This window comes from Setaria viridis, chromosome 2 (genome assembly GCF_005286985.2).
Source record: "Setaria viridis chromosome 2, Setaria_viridis_v4.0, whole genome shotgun sequence".
NCBI classification, from domain to species: domain Eukaryota; kingdom Viridiplantae; phylum Streptophyta; class Magnoliopsida; order Poales; family Poaceae; genus Setaria; species Setaria viridis.
In genome coordinates this window covers 19028937-19055039 of record NC_048264.2, presented here as the reverse complement: position 1 = coordinate 19055039, position 26103 = coordinate 19028937, and the positions used below count along the sequence as shown (strand labels likewise).

Genomic DNA, 26103 nt, shown 5'->3' with positions numbered 1-26103 from the left:
TACAGGCGTTGCTTGACAAGGGTTATATTCGTGAGTCTCTTAGCCCTTGCTCCGTTCCTGTGTTACTTGTTCCAAAGAAAGATGGCTCATGGCGTATGTGTGTAGACTGTCGTGCTATTAATAACATTACCATTCGCTACCGATACCCTATACCTCGCCTTGATGATATGCTAGATGAGCTTAGTGGTGCCATTATTTTCACTAAGATTGATTTGCGTAGTGGCTACCATCAGATTCGCATGAAATTAGGTGATGAATGGAAAATGGCTTTTAAAACGAAATTTGGGTTATATGAATGGTTGGTTATGCCGTTTGGTTTGACAAATGCTCCCAGCACATTTATGCGTTTGATGAATGAAGTTCTGAGGCCCTTCATAGGATTGTTTGTAGTTGTCTATTTTGATGATATCCTCATTTACAGCAAGTCTATGGAAGAGCATTTAGAACATTTGCGTGCTGTTTTTGATGCATTGCGTGCGGCCCATTTATTTGCTAACCTCGACAAATGCATGTTTTGCACACAACGTGTCTCGTTTCTTGGCTATGTTGTTACTCGACAGGGCATTGAGGTGGATAGCAGCAAGATTGATGCCATTCGGGAGTGGCCTACACCGACGACGGTCACACAAATTCGAAGCTTTCTTGGCCTTGCAGGTTTCTACCGCCGGTTTGTTCGTGATTTTAGCTCCATTGCAGCGCCTCTACATGAGCTTACAAAGAAGGATGTTCCCTTTGCTTGGAGTGATTCGCAAGAGGTTGCGTTCAGCACCTTGAAAGATAAGTTAACCAATGCTCCTCTCTTGCAGTTGCCTGATTTTACTAAAGTGTTTGAGCTTGAATGCGATGCTAGCGGTATTGGGCTAGGTGCTGTTTTGTTACAAGAAGGAAAACCGGTTGCTTACTTTAGCGAGAAATTAAGTGGTGCTAGCTTGAATTATTCTACTTATGATAAGGAGTTTTATGCTTTAGTGCGCACTTTGCATACTTGGCAGCACTACCTTTGGCATCGCGAGTTTATAATTCATTCTGATCATGAGGCTTTAAAACATATTCGTACCCAAACAAACCTGAACCGTCGTCATGCTAAATGGGTAGAATTCATTGAGTCTTTCCCTTACATTATTAAACACAAGAGCGGGAAGGAAAATATCACTGCGGATGCTTTGTCTCGTCGCTATACCATGCTGTCACAGTTAGATTTTAAAATCTTTGGCTTGCAAACTGTGAAGGATAAATATGTGGACGATACTGATTTTAAAGATGCTTTCGCCCATTGTATTCATGGCAAACCATGGGGCAAATTTCACATACAGGACGGGTTCCTGTTTCGCGCTAAAAAGCTGTGTGTTCCAGCTAGCTCGGTTCGTCGTTTGTTGTTACAGGAAGCGCATGGAGGCGGTCTCATGGGGCACTTTGGCGTCTACAAGACGCGTGAAGTGCAGGCTGCCCACTTCTTTTGGCCCCGGATGCGCGCTGATGTTGAGCGCCTTGTTGCACGCTGCACTACTTGCCAGAAAGCTAAGTCACGATTGAACAACCATGGTTTGTACATGCCTTTGCCTGTTCCTACTTCCCCTTGGCTTGATATTTCTATGGACTTTGTTTTGGGATTGCCTAGAACTAAGAAGGGGAGGGACAGTATTTTTGTGGTTGTTGATCGTTTCTCCAAAATGGCTCATTTTATACCTTGTCATAAGACTGATGATGCTAGGAATGTTGCTGAATTGTTCTTTCGCGAGATTATTCGTTTGCATGGTATTCCAAATACAATAGTCTCTGATCGTGATGCTAAGTTTCTTAGTCATTTTTGGAGATCACTGTGGAATAAAATGGGAACTAAATTGCTGTTTAGCACCACTTGTCACCCTCAGACTGATGGGCAAACTGAGGTGGTTAATCAAACCTTGTCCACTATGCTTAGGGCTATTTTAGATAAACACTTGAAACGTTGGGAAGATTGCTTGCCTCATGTTGAGTTTGCTTATAATCATGCAACGCATTCTTCTACAAAGATGTGTCCTTTTCAAGTTGTTTATGGTTATATTCCTCGGGCGCCTATTGATTTGTTTGCACTTGATGCCGAGGACACCCCACACATAGATGCCGCTGCACATGTTGATCAAATGATTAGCTTGCATGAGCAAACTCAACAAAACATTGCTGCTGCTAATGCTAAATATCAGGTTGCGGGTAGTAAAGGGAGAAAACATGTTACTTTTGCACCGGGTGATCTGATTTGGTTGCATTTGAGGAAGGATCGTTTTCCTACCTTACGTCGTTCTAAATTGATGCCACGTGCTGCTGGTCCTTTTAAAGTGCTAACCAAGATTAATGATAATGCTTATATCCTTGACCTTCCTGTGGAGTTTGGTGTTTCCACGAGTTTTAATGTTGCAGATTTGAAACCGTATGTGGGCGAAGATGAGGAGTTGCCGTCGAGGACGACTTCAGTTCAAGAAGGGGAGGATGATGAGGACACCACGAGTACATCTACACCAGCAGCACCTCAGGTGCCTCCAGTTGCTCCTCCACCTCAGGCGCCTACAGTTGCTCATCCAGTTGGGCCAATCACTCGAGCCCGTGCGAGAGAATTAAACTTCATCATGCTGTTAAGGAACGAAGGCCCATCGGAATAAGAAGATGGCCCAACAGGGCAGCCCAGGTGGGGCGCCTAGGGTTGGGCGCCGTGACCCCTTCGGACTCCAGGGGCTGCGCCCCCTTTATTTAGTCCGAGTCCTTTTTGTTTACGACTTGAGTTTTGTTTTACATCTAGCTTTAGCTACTCTTGAACACGCGCAAATACGCGCTGTCCTTGTGTGATTCAGAACTCCACCTTCGAGTGATATTTAAATTGCTCGCCTCTTTTTCTTGTTCGTTCTTCGATTGCAGACAGGAATCGATCTTCGTGATCAGGCTGATCTCGCACCGGCGAGGTTGGTAACCATCGGGAGTTGGTTCAGCGATTGCATTGGCGCTTCGGGTTCGCTCGTCGTAGTCGGATCGTGAGGGTCTACTTCCACCAAGTCGAATTTATCTCCACTCATCGAAAGATCGGGCCCTCCGACTCTATCAGCGCGGTTGTCTGGTCGCGACGAGGGGGTGCGGCACGAGGGGTGGGGAATGTTCGCGTGAGGGGGGGCGGTGGGCGTGGCGTGGTAGGATTGGCGAGCAGCGGAACGACGGTGGTGAAAACTAGGGTTAGAGGAAAAACGAGAAACAAGAGATTAAACACAAGTAACCAGCAACAATTGAACGAGTAAGCACACAAATTCAACAAAGACACTTATTGAAAGAATGTGCGAGGCTAAATGGTTGCTGGGACAAGGATCTAACCTGAAAAAAAATTGTTTTGGTTTTTGTGGACTGTAGGAAGGGAAAAGCACTCATTAAAACTCACCGATCAACCTGGAAAGCTGATACCACTTGATAGAGGCGGAGTGCCCGATCTTTCGGTGAGTGGAGATAATTTCGATTTGGTGGAAGTAGACCCTCACGATCCGACTACGACGAGCGAACCTGAAGCGCCAATGCAATCGCTGAACCAACTCCCGATGGTTACCAACCTCGCCAGTGCGAGATCTGCCTGATCACGAAGATCATTTCCTGCACGCAATCGAAAAACGAACAAGAAAAAGACGCGAGCAATCTCAATATCACTCGAAGGTGGAGTTCTGAATCACACGAGGACAGCTCGTATTTGCGCGTGTTCGAGAGTAGCTAAAGCTAGATGTAAAAAAAAACTCAAGTTGTAAACAAAAGGGACTCCGACTAAATAAAGGGGGCGCAGCCCCTGGAGTCCGGAGGAGGCGCCAGGGCAGGAGGGGGGCGCGCGCGACCAGGGGGAGGGCCGCGGCTCCCAACCCTAGGCGCCCCACCTGGGCTGCCCTGTTGGGCCATCTTCTTATTCCGCTGGACCTTCGTTCCTTAACAGCATGATGAAGTTTAATTCTCTCGCACGGGCCCGAGTGATTGGCCCAACTAGATGATCAACTGTAGGCGCCTGAGGTGGAGGAGCAACTGGAGGCGCCTGAGGTGCTGCTGGTGTAGATGTACTCGTGGTGTCCTCATCAGGCTGGGCGGCACTGGGGTGGCTGATGAGGATCCGTGGGTCAGCCCGAGGCCGGCGCAGAGGAGGATGGCGGCTAGCGCGGGGGAAGAGGGAGCAGTGGCGGGCGTGGGGGAAGAAGGAGAGCGGCGGTGATAGGAACCCGTCAGGGTTGATTTCCAACCTTTCGATGAAAGGACATGGGATAACTCGATTGGTGGATGGAGACGACGTGCACGGTCCGACTACAGCCTTCCAAGTTGCGCCTTAGCAACCGATACATCACCTCCAATGGCTGCCGCGATCTTGTGAAGCGCGTCACCCGGCCACTAAGGCACTCATCCTGCAAGCAATCGAAGAACTAGCAAGAACAAGTATAACAAGTACTAAATTTACTAGATGAAGATGAAGGTTTCAAACTCAATCTCAAATAAGGTGGGGTTCTGAAGACAAGAAGACGGGCGACTGATCTAGCACGCGCGCTTACAAGCAAGTAGCAAGAGCTAAACTTGATCTAAACCAAACCCAACTATTCTTGGTGGCGGCTAAGGGGTATATGAAGGTGGGAGGATGACCACCAGAGTGTTGGGGTCATGCTCCAACCCTAGGACGCATTCCTAATGGACCCGACTTGATACACGGTCCATTGGGCCAAAATATGGCGACGTAGTACCTTTGGATAGAAAATCTCTCAGTAGTAATTCAGTCATTGCAGCCGCCTTAGAATAGATATAGACTTGAATCTAGGTCCATATGAAAATAGACTTCATAAGAATTCCATGAAGTACTTGAACGCCCCAATCCGAGTCTGTATGCGATCGTGGCGACCATCACAAGTTGGTGTTGTCCTGCAGTCCAAATTCAGCATGCGCGAATCCTTTTCCCTTTCGGTCTTCTCCGTGGTTCCTAACCAAAATATATTAACATCGACCTGATTACCCCAGGCCCTACCATAAACTAAATACACCAGACAATTGGCAGAGTGCGCATACGAACAACTTGATCAACAAAGCCTGATACATTTAGTTCCACACACCTCATCTCAGCATGGCATTAGCCATAGGCGCACTATATCCAAACCAAGTCAAATTCAAGGCGCCACACCAAGCCAAGTCGGAGCAAAGGGTAGTCAGGCAGAACCCTCGGGAGGCCGCAGCAACCATGGGCCCAACCCAGAGCCTGAACGCCCAGTAGGTGACCTCCGTCAAAAGATCAATAACAGCCACGACGCCCGTACAATCATTGAGGGATGCCGTCACGAGCGCGAACAAGAAGTCGAGTACCTGAGAGAGGATTTTGATGGGTTCCTCGCCTTCTCAATACGAGTAAGGAAGACATTTCTACCTTCAAACCCTGGTTATCACCAAGTACGATGGCAAACAGGACCTAGTCCAATGGCTGCGGTTGAGTTGGTAATCAGAGCAAGGTTGATCAGTAAGAGACTTCTAGTTCTTTGCTGTTTTTAATCTCCTATAGTCAAGAAAAAGCCAAAAAAATTAGTAGACTAGTTCTCCATAATCCCAAAAATCCTCTGAGCCTTTTACTGGTTAGCGTGTCCTAAAAATCCCAAAAATGGCTGCTTAGTTAGGGGTCATTGAATTAACAGTTGCATTGTCGTGTCAAGTTGCTGGTCTTAGCATCTAGTCATTTAGAGTTTCACGTTCTAGTCACGTTTGTAGATCGACTCTGCCATCTTTTGGATGTAGCCGGTAATCTTGGTAATGAGGACATCCCTAGCATCCACTCTTCTCCACCTCCTAATGAAACTGTATATTATATAGTAGGTCCAATTACAAGGCGCTGAACAAAACAATTGGAGAAGGAAATGCATTCTCAGGTGAACACTAACCTTGTGTTAAATAATTAGATTATTTTGAATGCGCCTATGCTTTTGAGTACTTGTTTTAATGTTCTTAGGAATGATGGAGTGCACGAACGGGCATGGGATAATGATGGTTTTTGATAGGAACCCGCTAGGGTTGATTCCAAATCTTTCGATGAGAGAGTCGTGGGATAACTCAATTGATGGATGGAGACGACGTTTACGGCCCAACTACAGCCTTCCAAGCTGTGCCTTAGCAACCGATACACCACCTCCAATGGCTGCCGCGATCTTGTGGAGTGCGTCACCCGGCCGCTAGGGCATTCATCCTGCAAGCAATGGAAGAACTAGCAAGAATAAGTATAACAAGTACTAAATTTACTATATGAAGATGAAGGTTTCAAACTCAATCTCAAATAAGGTGGGGTTCTAAAGACAAGAAGATGGGCAGCTGATCCAGCACACGTAATTACAAGCAAGTAGCGAGAGCTAAACTTGATCTAAACAATACCCAACTGTTCTTGGTGACGGCTAATGGGTATATGTCGTGTAGGCACCCCTGGGCCTACCAGAAGACATGTACGGACTCACTCAAGGGAACATACCCGAAACCTACTCGGACATAAAGACTACTCTGTAGGGCGCGTAGGCTTCATGGACTCCCCGAAGACTAGTCGGGTCAAAAGGAAACTACTCTACCAAGTTAGAGCAGGACTCTGTAACGTACTCAACTAGGACTCATATACAATCCGTCCTGTAACCCTGCTCCCCCGACTATATAAGGGCAGGCAGGGACCCTCTCCAAACAATGACCAACAGACACAAGTTCAATACAACTAACACACAGGACGTAGAGTATTATGCAATCTAGCGGCCCAAACCAGTCTAAATCGTGTTCCTTGTGTCACCATCGACTCCTTGATTCTCGACGACACCCACCGCATAAAAGACCACTTTGGGTACTCCCTAAGAGGGTTACCGGTCTAAAACACCGACAGCTGGCGCGCCAGGTAGGGGAAGTCGCCGAGTTTCTCTGCGCGAGATCGATGGCATCGGTCATCATCAAGCCTGCTTTCACCTTTGAGGCGGGCGCAACCTTCATCTTCGGCTCCTGGCTTTGTAGCATTGATGGCGCTGGATCATTTCAACGCTGCATCATCGGCAACCAGGAAAAGAAGCATCTCGATGAAAACTTTCTTCATCAAGAAGCAGAGAATTTCATCGAGAAAATCCAAAATTTCGACGTCAACAACATTGAGTTCGACTACGGCTCGGATTCGACCCTAACACAGACTAGCTCGCACAGGCTGGCGTCCAAGTCATCCCGCAAGTCGACCTCAACTCGAAGTCGATTCCCGCATGAACTCCGCAACGCAGCCGTGGTCCACCAAGAATTTCTTACTCAAGTCAAATCTGGACTAGAGTCAGTCGAGGGCTGCGACTACGACTCAGACTCCGTCCAAGAGATCCCTTTATCAGGCCCAGCTCGAGGCTTGGTAATTACTTCAACTCCGCAAGGTAGATTCATTTATTGGCCTGGGATTAAGCCATCATTCCTTATCCAAGACTACGAGTCACGCCTTGTCGATCACATGGACAACCTCCCATATCAAGAGGGTATCTGCTTACTTCAACCCACGAAGAAGGAAGCTACTACCCAGATAGAGAAATCTTCATCATCATGTCACCAAACAATGACGTGGGCGCCAGCCACCAAAGAACTCGATGGTTGCTCAACTCGGCGACGTTTCACAAGATGTTTCCATCAGCTAACGCCCCGCAAGATGAAACCTCTGAACAGAGAAATCAAAGAAGGGCATGCAATGCTGCCCGAGCAGATCGTCGCCAACTACTGGCTACAAATATTCCTATCGTGAACCTTGAAAGAGCATTCAATGCAGTGCAAGCTCAAGAGCACAACACTCCACTCGCAGCAATTACCTCGATCAATCTCATATCAACTCTCATACCTCATGACAGAGACAACAAGTTAACAACACAACTCACGGAAAGGGGCAACGGGTTAATAGCACAACTCGCAGAACAAGCTTACAAACTACTAGACAAAGAATTGCCAATCCCATCTATCCCTCGCAACTCGGCCTACCAGGATAGCAGCAGAGACGTTGCAGTCTACGGTGGCAATCGCACGGCTCCAAGAAACAGTAACGAAGTAGTCAACCAGCCGAGACAACATAGCCAAAGGCAAAACAAAGATGAACGCGAGATCCCAAGGTGAAACAGGGATGCAGGGGAGGCTAGCTGCACCAATTCTGCAAAAGAGCCCTCGCCATCGCAGAGCTGATCGTGAAGCCTCCATCTTCAGTGACCTAAGAGAGGTAATCAATAACAACTGACGCCATGAATGTGAACGCGAAGCCAATGACTATGATCACTTCCCCTCCTTCACCACACGGGTAATGAAGACTAAACTACCCGAGAAGTTGAAGCTGACGGGGATCACCAAGTACGATGGCAAGCAAGATCCAGTCCAATGGCTATGATGCTACTCACTAGCCATCAAGCAGCTGGGGGTAATGATGATACAAAGGTCATTCACTTCCCCATTTGCATGGAACCCACGCCGTTAACATGGCTCGAGTCACTCAAGCCCAAGTCGATCGATTCCTAGGAAGACTTGACAAAGGCTTTCACTAATAATTACACAGGCTCCATGTCTCGCCCAGGCAACAAAATCGACCTAAGCCAAGTCAAATAGAAAGAAAGCGAAATACTTTGTTACACTGACCCAGATCCAAATCGGGCCCGAACTTGTTCAAAACCCCGGTCAAAGGGAGGTAAACCAGTCAACTCACCGCTGGTGCCTTAAAAATCTTAAGTCTGGAATCCCAGATTTTTGGCTAACCTTGGCCGGAAATATCTTTGAATCCTTTCACAATCTAAACCAACACCTTAAACAAAGTTTGAAGAACGATCAGAGTTGAGCAAGTTTGTTTAAGGGAGTTTCGAAAGTTGTGTTGAAAGATTCAGAGGAGGATCGCTCCAAAGCTGGTCGGGCTTGCTGCCCGAAAGGAGCCTCGACGCCCGCGCGCCAGAGCACGTTCGCTCGCGCGCCGCGCGCCGCGTGGCCGCCGGCCACCGGCAGCTCGCCGACGCCCTATCACCAGCACGACAGCGACAGGACATGAGCCACGGCGCCCAACCTGCGCCCGCGACAGGACGAAGCGAGCGCAGGGCTCGCCAACCGCCGGCCGCGTGCAGGTCGCCTTCCGCCTGCCACGGTTCCGCTCCGCCAACCCCGTTCCGCCCGTCCGCCGGGAAAGCTGCCACGACCATGGCATCCCGCGCCTCTGCCTGCTCGCCCAACCCCCACGGTAGCCCTCCGCCTCGCCCGCCCGACAGACCGGAAGCCCCAGACGTGCGCCGCCCAAGGCCAATCACCGCCGAAGACCACCCGGAGCTCCGCCTCCTCTGCCCAATGGCGTCGCCGGCCAATGGCCGTCTTGCCCGCGCACTCGCCGCTCCCGGCCTTATCCTTTCCCCACCGGAGCCCCGCCTCGACCCTCCGCGCCACCCCGGCCCTATAAAAGGAACCCCCTCACCGGCAATGCCACCCCTTGCCACCGCCCGCACCTGCGCCACCGCTTTCTCCTCTGCGCCGCCGCTGAGCTTCCGTGGAGCTCACCCCTTTGCGCCACCCCAAACTCCGGCGACTCGCCACCACACTCTTGAGAAAGTTCCCCTCTCCGCGCCAGCCGCTTCTTCCAACCCACCAGCCGCCCACTCCTCCGCGCGGTACTCGAGCTTGCTGGTGTCCACAAGAAGCACCGCCGCCGCCAGAGCACCGTCGAAGCACCGCCGCCGCCGGACCACCGTCGAAGTCTCGCCGCTGCCCAAGCCTTAGCGCGTACGACTTCCCGCCCCAGCCTACTCCTGTTCGGCCCCAAAGCTTCACTGGTAGACCTGGAGGTAAGCGACCGACTCCTTGTGTCCCGTCTCGGCCGACCCCTTTTGTTTCGTCTCGGCCGACCCCTTTTGTTTCGTCTCGACCGACCCCTTTTCGTTCGGTTCGTCCGACCCCCCCCCCCTTGTTCGGTTCGTCCGACCCCTTCTCGTTCGGTTCGCCCGACCCCTTTTTCCTTTCGTCTCGCCCGACCCTGCCAAGTTTCGCCGACCGTTTCTCCGCCTCGCCCGAGGGCTCGACTGCATCTTTTTCTTTGACCCGAGGGTATCGGTGAAATTTTTCGGGGATTTCTCTGTGTTGAGTCTGAGGACCTCGGTACGGTTTTTCCTTAAATCTGAGAGTAAGACCCTAAGTTTCTCCCAATCCGACCCTCTCGCCCTGTTCTCCACCAACTGAAGTTGGACTCCTCACCTTTCCTGTAGCTTTGCTACAAGTGTCCGAGTTAAAACATGAGTGTGTTGAAATAACCATCTAAAATGTTTAACCCCTGCATTGCATTTCCGTGTAGAGTTGAATCTCGCCGACGGAACGTACGAGCTTCACCCGGCACCGGAAGAAGACCCCGTCGAGGAGCTGCACCCCTTCGAAGGAGAGCCCGAACCAGAGCAAGACCCCGAGGACCCACAAGCTTTTCCTGAAGGCAAGCCCCGGTGCATGAACTCCCTGTTTTACTTTCATGCCACTTACTAATTACTTGATTGCGCATTTACATTTCCAGGAGTTGTAATGAAACCTTAGATGCATAAACTTAGTACCTTGTCTGAATACTAGTCGCTAAGGTCAAGTAGTGCAATGCTTAATAGGTTTCGGTAAAAGTCGAGTGATTTCCTGTCACTCGCGAGTTATAGGAGTTGAATGTTCAGTTATGTCGCAACTATAAGGACGACGGACGGGGTCAGGCTTATGTTTGATACTTGGTGGATTGCCCCGTCTGTCAAAATGAAAATGGACTAAGGTCGAAACGTGTCGGCGTTCGTGATCAAGTGTTTGAAAGTACTAATCTCATACCTAGTATGGGATGGGGAAGCCTAGTACCTGATTGAACTGGGGCGTGGCATACCCTCCGGCTGTCCTTGGAACGTCGTTCCCATGGTGCATCATGTGGGTGCAAGTGCGGTCACAATGCAGCAATAGGCCGGGACTGTGGAGCATTGCATGCCAAAGGAAGTTGGCCCTGACACGTGCCTAAGGGATCGATGGGGACGGCTAACAAATGAAGCGACCCTTCGTGGAGCGCGGATATCGTGAGATTAGGTTTGCCATGCATGGTTAATAAATTCGAATCGATTCGTCTGCCTCTCACAGTTTGGGACTACTTGATCGCTATTCTGCACTGAGTAAAGATGGAACATGATGATGATATTAATCTTGATGCTTGTTAAGTAATTGCTTGGAAATCATGCTTGTTTAGTATAAGTTGCTAATCTAGACTGGTTAAAGAATATAGAACATGAGCTAAAATGTTGAAAGTAAGGACTGACTTTAGACGCTTTTGGCAAGAAAACCCGAGCCAGAAAGCCTTGCATGTCTAGGTCTCGGTCGTGTCTTTCCGACGGGTCAGTCTTGCTGAGTACTAGTTGCTCAGCCTTGTTGTGCCTAATCTTTTTCAGGTAATGTCAATAGTTTGGTTGCTGGTACCACTTGGCCAACCCAGCTTCCTCCAGGCTGGACCGTCAAGTGGGATCCTTCCTCGGATGGCGAAGGAAGGAATTTTTTATGTCATGATCGGCTCCGTCGTGATGTCATGTATCGACGTTTAGTTTTCACTGTTTTCCTTTGACTTCGACCCATGCAAATTTCGGTCTGAATTTCAAAAACTCTGATGTAATAAATTGCTGAACTATGTTGTCATGATGGAATGTTGTAACCTCTGTGCTACTCACCTTCGCGTGAGCGATGCTTCTCGATCCTGTTTATGTGGTTTATCGGATGAAATCCGACGGTCGACCAAGTTGACTTGCTTAAAGTGCATAATCGCGTGTCAGGCGACTTCAATGCATTTTAGTCAGGTTAATTTGGGCGGTTCCGCCACACTAACTTCCTGGAATCAGGACGTTTCCCTCTGGTACTAGACCCAGTTGTCGCAGGCTCAAGACTAACTCAAAGTGCATCTAGGCCCCTAAGTAGGTTTGGTGAATTAAATGACAAAATGATTAAAGGACTAACTTGTTTGCCTAAGATTGTGAGCATGTTTTTATTCTTATACTCATGTTGTAATATTGACTTATGAAGTGAATGAGTATCAAATGACTCATAATGAAGATAGCAAGCAAGTATGTGATCCCATGATGCAAATAAAAGAACAACACAAGCAAGAGTAGAATGAAGCTTGGGGATATGTTCCATAATGATCTATAATTTCCCATGCAATTTGATAGTTTGTCTCACCAACAGAAAAAGGGTCATTAAGAAAAGTATGGAAATATTCATAGAAGGACAATTGTAAGACTTCATGAGGACATGTTAAAAGACAAGAGCATATGATCTACATATTGGTCTTATTAGTGGAAGCTTGCAATTGATGAAAGATTCTTTATCAATCTAGAATAAGCATTTGAAGAGGATTTCAAATGGTATTTCATTGTTGATGTCAAAACAAAGCTAAGCTCAAAGTGGCAAAAATAGGTGAAGAAATCAAACGAGGTACTAGAGGCGAGGGACTAAGCAACCTTTGGACAAGCGACGGCTTGGGCCATGGGTGTTTTGTTAGGGTGAAGTGGCTAGTATCCAGGAGGTTTCGAGGTATCATTTCTAGGCCTTACCGAGGGAAGCAATGCAATGCATCTAATCTATTATGGTTGGTAAAATGGTGGCTTAAGAATTCAAGCATACTTTATTATGGACAAAAGAGAGTCTTAAGTCACTAGGTTAAGATGGATGTGCTCAAGATGAACGTTATGTTGAAAACCCTCAGGTAACTAAAGATCAAAGTATGGCAAGAATGAAGACTTACAAGCTCAAGCGGATGATATAGTGTTTATATTTATTCTTGAGTATAGGTATGCTGTATTATTAAGAGCGATGCAACATTAGCTATTTGACAACACCAAAAGTGGTCTTAGTTGACCTATGAAAGTTTTGCCTTGAGAGGAACCCTTGAGTGAGCTACTTGTTCCATATAAGCTAACATTGGTTGGCTCATCCTTTGGGTCGATCAAGAGTCAGTGTTGAGAGCTTTGGGGCTAACACAGGTCCAAGTGTCCTAGTGATGTAACTGAGAGATCCGGATTATTCCGGAAGATTTTTCGAAATATTCCAAAAGTTTCGTAGTTTTCCAAAGAAACTTGCGGAAATCTCCGAATTGGTGAGCCAACAGCTAGTTTTCAAACTAGACCGGTCTGACCGGTATAGCAACCGGTCTCACCAGTAGGCTAACAACTAGTTTTTGTACCTTGGGGTATTTTTACCCCCTGACCTCCACTCATGAAGGTTGCTGTTCCTGAGGCAAAATAGTGTTCCTAGTTCATCCTAAGCTAGGCCAAAGCCAAAAAAAGCTCCCTCCAACCCCTCTTTGTGAGGTTGTGTGATTCTTGTGAGATCTTATCAGTTGGGTGGTAGAGAGAAGTCAAGTGAGAGCAATTGTGAGATGAGAAAAGCAATCCATAGCTTAAGCACTTGTGGTTCTTGTTGACAAAGCTTTGAAGCATTTGTTACTCTCGGAGGTTTGCCTCCTAGACGGCTAGGCGTCGCCGGCTAGCTCCCAAGGTGTGGTGAGCAGCAGTAAGTTTGTGAGGGCTACGATCTTGCCTCCGCAATGGAAAAGATCAACTAGTGGAGATGAGGAAAGTGGTTGAAAGAGACCCAGCTTGTTGGAAGGGAGTTGAAAAAGACTCGTATTCCAATAGGCTCCTCAACGGAGATGTAGGATTCAATGGGTTGAATCTAAACTTCGGATAAACAAATCCTCATGTCTTCATTATGGTTTGCGTCACTTATTGATTTCTAGCATTTGCTTGTGCTTCCACTTCGATCTACTTGGGTGTGTCTTTATTATGTGCAGGGACAGTTTCATCCTGCTGAAGATCATCTACAAAAGACACTCTTCAAGTTTGGTGATCGTTAGAAGTTGAAGTAGGGGTAGAGCAGCAATTAGAGAGCCACTCTGCACTTGACCGGTCTGACCGATCTGGCAGACCGGTCTGACCGGCCTACCTAGGCAGCAGGAGTTCAATTTGGTTGAATTTGGTTTAAATTACCAATTCGCCTATTCACCCCCCTCTAGACGACAACAAGATTCTTTCACTAACCAAAGTACTTATCGATGGCGGTAGCGGATTCAACGTCATTTTCGCCAAGACTCTACGAAAGATGGGCCTCGACATCATCGAAATGCTTACTCCAACGGATTCTCCCTTCTACGAAATCGTCCCAGGCAACACAGCTATTCCACTAGGACAAGTTGTCCTACCTGTCACCTTCGGCACCAAAGAGCATTATCGCACAGAGTACATCAAGTTTGATGTGGCTGACTTCGAGACTTCTTACCACGCCATCCTCGGAAGACCAGCCCTAGCCAAGTTCATGGCAATCCCACACTACGTGTACCTGTTACTAAAGATGCCAGGATCAAAAGGAGAGCTATCTCTTCGTGGAGACCTGAGACGATCCTATGATTGGGACATGGAAGCTGTTGAGATAGCCGCGACTACTCAAATACCTAGCTCCATGCAACAAGTCTCCACTGCGTCAAAGAAACTCACCCAGCAGAACTTGAAATTCCAGAGAACAAGTCGGGAGCCACTAAAGTCAAGCCAGCAAATGACAAACGATAAGGACTTCAAAGCCATTGACCTTGAGACTGGCGACTCATCCAAATAGCCCTAATTGGAACAGGACTAGACCCTAAATAGGAAAGCGCGCTCGTCAATTTCCTTCAGGCAAACCGAGACATTTTCGCGTGGAAACCGGCTGACATGCCAGGTGTGCCCAAGGAACTGATCGAGCACTCACTCAATGACGATCCTAAAGCTACTCCAAAAACATAGGGACTACAAAGATTCGCTTAAGACAGAAGAGACGCAATTAAGAAAGAGGTAGCCAAATTACTCGCGTCAGGTTTCTTAAAGGAAGTTTTCCATCCTAATTGGCTAGCCAACCCAGTTTTAGTTCGAAAAAAGAACAACAACGAGTGGAGGATGGGTGTCGACTATACAGACCTTCACAAGCATTGTCCCAAAGATCCCTTTGGGCTCCCCAAAATCGACCAAGTAGTCGACTCCACAGCTGGGTGCACACTACTCTGTTTCCTTGTTTGCTACTTGGGATATCATAGATAGCACTCAAGGAAGAAGATCAAGCCAAGACCGCGTTCATGACCCCTTTCGGAGCATTCTACTACAAGACAATGTCCTTTGGGCTGAAGAACGTAGGAGCGACTTATCAACACGCAATTTAAATGTGCTTTGAGAAACAACTACACCGCAACGTAGAAGCCTACGTGGACGATGTAGTAGTTAAAATCAGGAATCCAGACAATCTGAAGAACTTCGATGTAGGAACAGTAAGTCCTCTCTCCACAAAATGAGCCCAAATCTCTCTCTTTTGGATAGGCCTCGAAGTTCCAGGCATAGGCGGACCTCCAATTTACGACGGCCTCCTCCTGTAGCAATTTTGCATTCACCAACTCTTGGATTGCTTCTTTCTTCATGGTGGACATCTTCCAAGCGGATGCCTGATTTGGTGGAGCGGTCTGATTGGTAGGCCCACATTTGGGCGGAGGAAGTTGCAACTCCTTCCCCTTCTTGGAATCCTCCATCGATCCTTCCACGGCCTTTCCCTTGGACTTGTCGGTCTTCTTCCCCATCTTCTTCACACGCATAACCTCGGGACGCGTAAGGGGGGAGGAGAAGACTACTCTGACTCTTAAGGTCGCTTATTTTGGTTGATGGCGGCGACGGCAGTGCAAGTGGTGGCGTTAGGGTTTTCAAGATGGAGAATAATAGATGCGAATGGCTGGAAGCATAACTCACTACTAAACTTTAGCACCTATCACATCGGATGTTTGATACTAATTAGGAGTATTAAACGTAATCTAATTACAAAACTGATTGCACAAATGGAGTCTAATTCACAAGACGAATCTATTAAGCCTAATTAGTCCATGATTTAACAATGTGGAGCTACAGTAATCATTTGCTAATGATGGATTAATTAGCCTTAATAGATTCATGTCGCGAATAGATTCCATCTGTGCAATTAATTTTGTAATTAGCTTATATTTACTACTTCTAATTAGCATCCGAACATCCGATATGATCCTGCTAAAATTTAGCACATCGTATCCAAACACCTCCTCGCCTCTCCTGCGTGGAACCCGAGGCATCCTTACCCTGCTCCTCAAACAGCTACCCATCCCCAAATATACATGCATGCAACCAACCCACACTTCAACAGAGCCACTGACAACGCCCCCCCCCCCCCCCCCCCCCCCCCCCCCCCCCCCCCACACACACCACACGGGGTGGATCCACACGTCAGGTTCACGCCACTCGCTTGCGCGTCTGTCTTCCGGGAACTCACGCCGGATCACCCTCCCGGAACTCACCAATGACCGTGGGACCACATGTCAGTGCCGACGATGCCGTCCCCGCGCGTGGCCACCCCAGCAGATGGCCAGCTCTCTCCCGCTTTACACCTTTCCTTCGCGCGGAAGCAAATCGTGTCCGTCCGTTCCCCACCCCGACGCCACACTCCATGTGATGTGCCGCCGCCGCCGCGCACCTCGCATTCCCCACTCCTCCTCGTCCCCGCCCGCCTCCCGCTGCCGCCGCCCATGACGCCACCGCTCTCACCGGCGCCGGTGCTGCCGGCAGCTGCGGACGCGCTCGCGCAGATCTTGCACGCCCTCCTGCCGCCGCTCCTGCTGGCCGCCGCGTCGGTCAAAGCGCTCCACTCGCGGTGGCGCCCGCTACAGGCCACGCTGCTCGCGCTCCAGTCCTCGCTCGCATCCGCGCCCGCCTCCGCCGCGTCCCACCCGCTCTTCACAGACCTGGTAGCCGCGCTCCTCCCGGCGCTCCGTTCCCTCCACGCGCTCTCGGGCCGGTGCCAGGACCCCGGACTCCCCGGCGGGCGGCTCCGCCTCCAGAGCGACCTCGACATGGCCGCATCCTCGCTCTCGCTCCTCCTCCATGACCTCTCGCTGCTCCTCCGCTCGGGGCTGCTCTCCTTCGATTCGGCGGCGTCCTCCCCCAACGCCATCGTCCTGCAGGTGCCTGCAACGGCGGCGTCGCGCGCGGACAAATCCCTCTTCGTCCGAGACGCCTTCGCGCGCCTCCAGATCGGGGCGTTGGACCTTAAGCTGAAGGCCCTCGTGTCGCTGCTGGACCTACTAGGCGACGACCCTACCGCAGAGGCGGCGCAAATCGTCGCCACCGACGGGGATGTCGCCGCGCTCCTTCGCCTGCTGGACGCATCGTCCCACTCGGCACTGCGGGACCGCGCGGTCACGGCCGTGGCCCACCTTGCCACCGCCTGCGCGGCCTCCCGGAGGGTTGTGTTCGACGAAGGCGGCCTTGGCCCGCTGCTGCGCGTGCTCGATTCGGGCTCGGCGCCTGCCACGCGGGAACGCGCCGCGGCCGCCGTTGTTGCGATCACTGCTGATGCTGGCAGTGCTTGGGCTCTGTCGGCTTATGGTGGAGTCTCCATCTTGGTTAATGCTTGCCGTCCTGGCTCTGGGTCCCCTGCTGTGCAGGCACTTGCTGTTGCAGCGCTCAAGAATGTGGCTTCCATCGATGATGTGCGATCTGCTCTCGTGGAGGAGGGTGGCTTGCCTGTTCTAGTTGATCTGCTCGCTAGTGGCACTGTGGGAACACAGAAGAGTGCTGCTCTCTGCCTCTGGTCGCTTGCTTCCATGGGAGACGACGAGACGCAGAGCCAGATTGTTCAAGCAGGTGCATTGTCGCCACTCTTGCAAACTCTCCATGTCGCCTCTGACCAGGATCTCCAGGATTCAGTACTGCGTGCTATCCATGCACTTACATCGGTCCCTGCTGCTGCCAGAACCCTCTGTTCGTCACCACTGTTCTTTGCACAACTTACAGACCTCATATGCCGCTGTAGTAGCATCCTGTTGCAACAAATGGCTGCTGATATGGTTGCTGACCTTACACCTACTGTGAGTGAAGACACAAAACGGTGCATGGCGCCATGCATCGGTACACTGGTTAAGATGATGGAGGTGGCAAAGCCGGCAACAGTACAGGAATCAGCTGGCCGTGCACTGCTTGCTTTGCTCACCTTGAAGTCCAATCGAAAGGTGTTTGTCAGAGATGAGAAGAACGTAATGAGGCTTGTGCAGATGCTTGATCCCCGGAATGAGGAGATTGATAAGAAGTATCCAGTCTCAATCTTTCTAGCTCTTGCCATGGGTGGTGGGAACGGGACTCGACGACGGCTTATGGATGCTGGTTCTTGCCAGCATTTACAGAAGCTGGCTGATGCTGAGGTGCCTGGTGCGAAAAAGGCTTTGCAGAGGATATCCAACAATCGACTTAAAAGCTTACTCTCCATAGGATGGCAAAACTAGTCCATATCCTGCACTGGGGTAAAGTTTGATCTTTTCCTAAACTCTTCTTTTTCCTAACCTAATCTGTTGTCTTGGTCTACCAAATGAGAGATGGAATAAGTATACTCCACCCCTTCACCTGTTTAAGGTTGACTACTTAACCCCTCTCACCTTTGAAACCAGATATTCTACCCACTAAACTCTATCCCAAACCGTCTAAATAACCCCCTATAGTGGTTTTAAAAGGTTGTTTTGCCTTTCTGGTGCTACACATGATCATGACATGGTGAGGATATACAACAAACCGTGCTGCAATTGATGTTTTCCCCCACTTTCAAGCTCCACCAACAGCTGTAGTGTGCACATCATCATCCACTGACCAAACCACCTGACAAGTTTTACACCTGACCATTCTTTCTCTTTGTTTGTGGCCACCCTCACCCTCATCTTTCCATGATCGCTCCATTTCATCACTGACCTTGATCTGCTGACGTATGTATAGTTCCATGAAAATATTTTAAAAATATACTCGCCATGTTACTGTCCACAGGTAGCGCCACATAAGCAAAACAACCTTTAAAACCGCTATATGGTTTTGGATAATTCATGGGGGAATACCTGGTTTTATAGGCGAGGGGGTGAAGTAGACTTATTCCTTCAGGGTATGAATGTTGCAGCCAACTTTGCTTGTTAGTTTACTGGGCTCACATTTTCCCCCAAAATTTTAATTGCTTGCTTATACAAAAGCATTTAGCTGGGTGGAGTATTCCTGTCATAATTGGTGTGTTTTTCCAAATGCTCTGTGATTTTCAGAGGTGGTTGTGGTGACACATCATAGAAAGCTTGGGCCAATTCTTGTAGTGCGTCGACAGGCTATTTTAGGCGTTTAGCTATTCACACATCGCTATTGCAAATGCTTAAATGATAAAATTATCCTGCTATTGTGTGGTACCAATGCTCTACTTTCTTCACTTGTGGTGTGTTGACATGGGCCTTTCATGAGGGGATTGAGCGATACCTTAAGATAACAGTGGCATCAGGAAGGTGAAGAGGAAAATGCAGAGATGAGGGAAATTAGTTGGTTGTTTCAACGAAGAGGAAGTAAAAAGTGAGGAAAACATAGAAAAGGTATTCAGTATTCAAAAAGCTTTCCTCATTAGTTAAATTACAGTAACTGGAGTGATGTAAAGGTTGAGCATCACATAAATTTTACTAAGAGTGCCTAAGGGACTCATGTATTATCCATGGCCATTGAAATAAAATATTAACTGTAAAGGTTTTTGTGATATTTGCAATCATATGGAAGTTTTTGAAAAAATGGAAAATTTAGGCAAAGCCTTTATTGGTTAGTGGTGGAGGCAAATGCCTCATAAATCACTCTGCTTTGTGTTCCAGTTGTGTGTAAAATTTATTGCACATGTAGTTGTTTTTGGCTCTTCTGGACCAACATTTATAGTTCATAACTGTTGAGGACTCACATTTTTTGTCTAGCATAGCATACAGTTTGACGGATTGTTATGTTTTACGTTTCCTTATTTGTTGGGGGCAATTCTGCAGGTCATTTTAGTTCTAAGGTGGTACATTGCATGCCCATAGAGTAGGGAAAACACTCTGGTCCGAATTTTTTGCCCACAAGAAACCTTACCTACTTGTTAGTATATAGTGTGAAACTGAATATTTGTAGAGAAACCGTAGCTTTTTGTAGGTGTGGTCATGTGGTAGGCATGTCCTGTTTCTGTTGGATGTGTTGCATCTGCCCTTATGCTACGTACTGGTTTAAATGCTTCGTCTATAGAATTTTACTCAGGAGTGTCCCCTTGTCAAGTTCTGATGCTTTCCTCGTTTGTCCATACTCCATGCATCAATTGAAATCAGTCTCACTAAAAATAGTCATGCCATTCTTTTGTTTGTCCATCATGGAGTCATCCCATGAATTTTGGTGGGATGAAACCATTCCTCATTAGTCATTATTAAGCTAACTATGTCTTTGTAAGGGATGAGGTAGTTATGGATCAACCCATTCCATTCCCCAAGCCAAACAAAAATGCGAGTGAGAAGGTGATGGGTTCCTCAAACCAACAACCCACAAATGAAATACTAGTACCAGGCCATAGTTGTGCCTGCATTGCCCATGTTGTGAAGTTTTTTGTTTATTATACTGTACCATATCAAATCTTAAGCTTTAGCATTGTTGCTACCATTTGCGGGATGCCAATTTCTTCATAATCCATGTAAAACACGACTATTTATTATGACTCATGTGAGTTTTTACCTAATGGCAGTTGAAGAGCAGCCCAGAAGTGGAGAGCTAATTACAAAAGAACACGCAAGTATTTATTTCGGAGTAGGAGTGATGATAGTACAACACTGAGCAAGCGAGAGATCGAGGAGTTCTCAGTTTCTCTACGGCTAAAAGATGGCCAGTAGATGGTATTTAGTACTAGCAGTATATTAACAAGATGGAAGCATGGATGCGGCATTTTAGGAAGCGTCCTGGAGCTTTTTTCCCCCGATTTTACTTTTTTCGTTTTTTGAGCCCTTTTTTTTTTCTTTTTTCGATCCATGGCTCTCTTCCACCTGGCTTTGTGAAGGAATGATTTGTTTGTGTTGTGATTTGAATGAAGCAAGTGTTTGATCTGGCACATCCATCTCACTGGCAGGCTGCTTCACCGCCCACTGAATGATGAGTAAGCTGTTGTTGCTGTTTTTGTGGGGGTTGAGAGGCTCCACAGGCACATGCCTGCGATCATACTGAGTGTCAGAGAGGGCCATGTTGCTCTTCTGCTGTTTAACCCCACCGGCCACCGGCCCACCGCACGGTGCTGTGTCGGAGCAGCTTGTGATGTCAGTGATGAATTTTGCTTTCTAATTGGCCTATCGCTGTTAATTCAACTACCCTATTTGTTGACTGATCATATCCTTTTGTATGAATGAAACATATGCCCTCTCTGATCTCAGGGCCATCTACTGTTTTGACCAATCGTCAAGTATGTCTTTTATTCTTTTCAAGAATATTCGTTAAGTACCTCTTCTGATGAATTGCCTCTCGTAAACAGCTAGGCTCCAAAAACGACTTTCCTTTTAAAAAAATGACATTATAATGGGACTAGTACCCAAAGTTCTTATCATGCTACTGATGTTACTATCATACAGACGACTCAAAAGTCTAGCATAGCAGGGGGGAGAAATGCCCATCTCGGAACAAGGGCAACCCTGAAGCTCTCGCTTCCTCAGCACGTGAAGGATCCTGGTAGATGCTTTATGCTAGATATATCAAATAGCTCCATGAACCTTAGATCGGAAACTCTTGTTTTGGCAGCAGCAAAACGTTGGTATTCATCGAATATTGAAGTAAGACACCAGCGTTGCGATTTCCTCAAGCATCCGACCACACAGCCAGTTCGATGCTATAAAATTTGATTTATGTTTCCAATGTGAAGCTCATGATTTATTGGAACTTTGAGCACAGCATGATCGCAAATCTGATGTAATCAATTGCTTACCTTTCCACGCTTGCAGTGAATAAGCACTGGGTGGTTCCTGACATCTAAAACAGAATTTGACATCAGATTAGGCGGACACATAATAAGGAGATCATAAACTAGTTATAACGTAGTTTAGTACCTAGGATAACATTTAGAGCTTCACAGATTCTATCTTCCGGTATGTTCACAAATGGCTCCTGCAAGCAACATCTCTATTCAGTATAGAAGGTTCAAAACCTGGATATGAGAAGGTGTTAATCATGAAAATAACAAAGGCAAAATGAACTAAACTGGTAGCAAGATGTGATACAGGGAACAATGATCAACAACTTCAAAGGTGCCATCTTATACTGCCATTCTTTAGATGATTAGCTTGTGATAATAGCAAAATCCAAAAGCTGAAGTCTGACTATGTTTTAAACGATACCGACAAGGGTTACCACCACAAGCAGTGCTTGATATATCCCACAAAAAGGACAAATCAAATGTGCTCTTGAGGCATCAAGTCAACACAATCAAGGTTTGCAGTTAACCACAGACAGGTAATGCTAATCTGTTTGTCATTATAGAAATTAACTTTAATTTCAGATATCTGATTTGAATATAAAGCAAATTGCAGAATACAGGCCATAAAACATATTTGTCCTCTGCTCGATTCAAATAAGTTTTTCTGCTGTAACACAAATAAACAATTTTAATCTTGATGATAGCATCTAGTTCTGTTTTTCTACAGCACATCGTCAGCTTCTGCCTTCAATTCACTTTACAAAAGAAAGACATACTTGGACACTTGATAAAGAGTGAGGGCCTCGTGGATTCAACAGAAAATTTCCAAACTCATTCCAACAAAAAGTTTAAGACCCTCTCCACTGATAGACAAAATTACAGCAGAGATCGCCTAGACAATACAAAATCATTCTAAATATCTCCATAATATAGATCGGAGATATCATCTTTCCACTATCCCATAAAACTACATTCGTCATCTTGAAGCATACAGAAAACAATATACAAGGGAAGAAACCACAAAAGGTAGGATAACAATTTATTTTCCTTCTGACTTGCAATAATCAGATTGGGGTATTAATAATGTTCTAGATGCAGAAAATGATCCAGTCCAAGCATCTTACATTTTGGAAATAACATTGTCATGGTATTGGGTGAATCCTCAATAGTCGAAAGTAGCTAAATCAACAGCGAGAAAGTGCACACTGTCCTGTCCTCGTACTTTCGAACCCTTATGGTTCTTGAATCCTCTCCCTGATATTTTTTTGGAAAGAAAACCCAGAACCCGAAGGAGACACATGTATGAGTGTAGTTTCCTATTCTTTAAAGAGGAAGTAGAATAACTTTTGAGAAAAAGAGTTTAAGATGACTATCACGATGGTACGGGAGTAGTAGTATGGATTCTTTGTATAAATATTTGTAACACACTACAGTGTAAATTATACATGTACCAATTTTGAGGGGCACCTGTTGTAACCGGATTGCACAACTCTGCACAACATACTTTTAGGAAAATGGAGATGTATTTCTCAATTGGCATAATTGTGCCACAGTATCTTGCATGTGTTGTCTTAGATTATGCTTTAGATGTTTTCACAAGGGAGATCATTCATTTATTCCAAAGCAGCATGTGGTAAAGTGTAGTACAGCAAATCACAGTTACTAAACCAAATATTTAAAGATCTATTTGATATGAAATTGAGTGGATAGATGCTTTCAGGCAACAGGGCTGGTCAATAGAGCTCAAATTGGACAAGACGTCTGTCTCTCTTTTAATAAATTGCACTTACAAAAGTAGTTCGTATCGTACAAAAGACATCAGGCAAGATTTAGCAAATATCAACCACTGCCAGCATCGAGCCGTTAGTGTGACGAACCATTCCGCGTTGACAACTACTACAAATCACATAGAATCCGCCCAGTGCCAAGAAAAGAATTATAAAAAAATAATGAACAATATTAATTTAATTAATCAATTAAGCAATGAACTAGGAGTAATTAATTGATACTGGTACATGAGGAACTCGGCCATTCTGTTCCTTTTCACCCAACAACCAAGAAGGGTGGTTTTCTTAGGACTAATTTCCAAGTAACATTACGATAGAACTAATAATTCCCAAGATATCTGAGGATCCAAGCAAGTATTCAATCGAAAAGAAACAGCACTTTCTTCTCAAAAACAAAAGAAAAGAAAGAGCACTTCAATCCGCAGAGATTGAGTAGTGCTAGTAGTTGAGTTTTCTTCACCTTGGAGCCGTCGATTCCGAACTGGAAGAGTCTGATCCCGTGGGCGCGGAGGAACTCCAGGTTGGCCTCCGGGTACAGCTCCGGGCACAGGCACCTGGAGCGCAGAGCATCCAAGAACCGATCAAGAACCATCTCCAAAGATTCGATAGGCGCGTGCGCCGATGGGTCGTGCGAGACTCACAGGACGGAGCGGAGTCGGAGGGACTCGAGGAAGGGCAGGTTGGAGACGTCAGGGAAGCCAGATCGGTAGATGCCGTGGTCCACCATGGCGAAATTGAGCGGCGGCACCAGCAGCAGCTCCTCCCCCGCCGCCGCCGCGGGCGCCGCCTCGCCCTCCCGGCGCAGCAAGGCCGCGTACGGAGACGACGGCGGCGGCATGGCGTCGCTGTCCTTCTCCGACGATGACGACGACGGCAACGCTGCTAGTGCCGGTGCCTCGTCCTGGCGACGGCAGGGCTGCTCCTTGCACTGGCGCAGGGCGTCCTTCTCGGTCACCATTATGCTGGCGGCGGCCTCACATACCTCGGCGGATGGTATCCGAATCCGATAGAGCGCGATAAGCTCCTTGGGTTGATTGCAGCGCGGAGCTAGATGCTAGACGGCGGGGAGGATCTTGATGGGTTGGTTGCTGTGAGGGGATGGGTGGGTGGAAAAACTGCGGAGGAAACGAAGGGGCGACCGGGTTTTCCCGTGCGGAGAATTGGTTTGGGAGGACGGGATGGGACCCGAGTTTAGCGTGGAATGGATTGTCTTTGGACCCATTTCACGTTTCGTCGAGGACTTAGTTCGTCCCAAATTTTTTTTTGTTTTGTTTGAGGGTTTGAGGTGTTAGTTTATCCTAATTTTTTTTCGAGGGATTCGAGAGGTACACGATGGATGGTATTTTAACACCCTTTGCAATCATTCTTCCACCTATCATGGGTCCTATACGTCGTCCTCTCTCATTTTTTTGAAGCTACGTTATCTTCTTCCTAGCGCGCAGGTCGACGTGCGTCGCGCCACCCCTCCCTCTTCCCTACTACGCCGCCCGCCGGCCGCCGCTCCTCCCTCTTTTCCCTATTGCGCCAGTCGCTAGCCTCCCTCTTCCCTGTGCAGCTGCACCGGCCGCTCCCCTCCTCCCTCCCCCGATGGCCTCCCTCACTCGGGCAGAGCTCGCCTAGGGGCGACGAAGCTCAAGCGCGCGTCAACCTCCACGGCTCCACCTACCCCTGCATCTCTTCCAGGAGCGGATGGAGCTTCGACAGCGTCGAAGTGGGTCGGGATGGTCCGCTCGATTTGGGCGGACCATCTCGACCCGGATGTGAGGGTTATATTCCCACTTCATTTTTAAACAAAAATAGGTCTATTTGGGTCCTATCCATCATAACCCACTTCAACTCTCAAACCAAACACACCCTTAGAGGATTGTGCATTGCTACAAGCTATAAAATTTTTAACATGAAAAACATGATGTTGATATTAACGATGTACTATAAGGCTCACCATGATTCATAAGTATTAACTTTTATATAATAGTGTCAAATTGAGCATGGGCACGTAGCATTGAAATTATTTCAGCTCCCGTAGATATCGTGAAAACAAATGTAAGTGACGTACCACATTGGATACAGACTTTTAAGTTACTTCTGAGATGTAGCCAACGACACAGGGTTTTCAGACCTTCTATTTATCCTGAACTTTTCAGTAACTTTTTCATCCACATTTATTTATATAAGCTGGATGCTAATATCCGTCATGGGAATTTAGGAAAAAAGAATTGGCCTAAACGAGTCAATGTGTGAGGAGTGTAACAAAATATCTGTGGAAGAGAATGTTTCTCTGTGATTAGTTGCAGTTGCAAAATCCAATATTGGTGCAATCCATACTTTTTCCTTCCACCCATCCCCAACAACAGAACAGGGTGCAACAATTCTTTTAACACTTAATCAGCACATGTTTCATTTTAGTCTTCCAGGGAAACAACAATGCAAAGAGCAATAACAGGTAGTAGGATTTGAAGGATGGACACCTTGACCTGACTAATGAGGAAAAGCATATAATCTAAAAGATACACATTTACTCAAGCCTCCA

The 26103-nt window shown here is 47.4% G+C and overlaps 2 protein-coding genes across 5 annotated transcripts; one reads left to right on the top strand and one right to left on the bottom strand.

Annotated features, from left to right (window-relative positions):
• Positions 1 to 5779: 5779 nt before the first annotated feature.
• LOC117843501 (inositol diphosphatase DSP4) lies at positions 5780 to 24804 on the bottom strand. Of its 3 annotated transcripts, none has more exons than XM_034724107.2 (5): positions 24215 to 24804; positions 24034 to 24127; positions 21920 to 21977; positions 21799 to 21842; positions 5780 to 6196 (listed from the first exon to the last, which is right to left on the bottom strand). In XM_034724107.2, exons 1-5 carry the CDS (start codon positions 24529 to 24531, stop codon positions 5909 to 5911), a joined length of 801 nt encoding a protein of 266 aa, XP_034579998.1. In that variant the 5' UTR covers positions 24532 to 24804; the 3' UTR covers positions 5780 to 5908. The 3 variants fall into 3 exon arrangements, 2 of the variants coding, with proteins under 2 accessions (XP_034579998.1, XP_034580002.1); XM_034724111.2 differs by lacking the exon at positions 5780 to 6196 and adding an exon at positions 21353 to 21702 and having other exon boundaries at positions 24215 to 24797; XR_004637750.2 differs by lacking the exon at positions 5780 to 6196 and having other exon boundaries at positions 21802 to 21842; positions 21920 to 22017; positions 24215 to 24803.
• On the top strand, positions 16355 to 20937 carry LOC117843500 (uncharacterized). Of its 2 annotated transcripts, none has more exons than XR_004637749.1 (2): positions 16355 to 19423; positions 20578 to 20937. XR_004637749.1 is itself a non-coding variant. In XM_034724106.2 (2 exons), exon 1 carries the CDS (start codon positions 16355 to 16357, stop codon positions 18314 to 18316), a length of 1962 nt encoding a protein of 653 aa, XP_034579997.1. In that variant the 3' UTR covers positions 18317 to 18334; positions 20578 to 20937. The 2 variants fall into 2 exon arrangements, 1 of the variants encoding a protein (XP_034579997.1); XM_034724106.2 differs by having other exon boundaries at positions 16355 to 18334.
• Positions 24805 to 26103: the final 1299 nt, after the last annotated feature.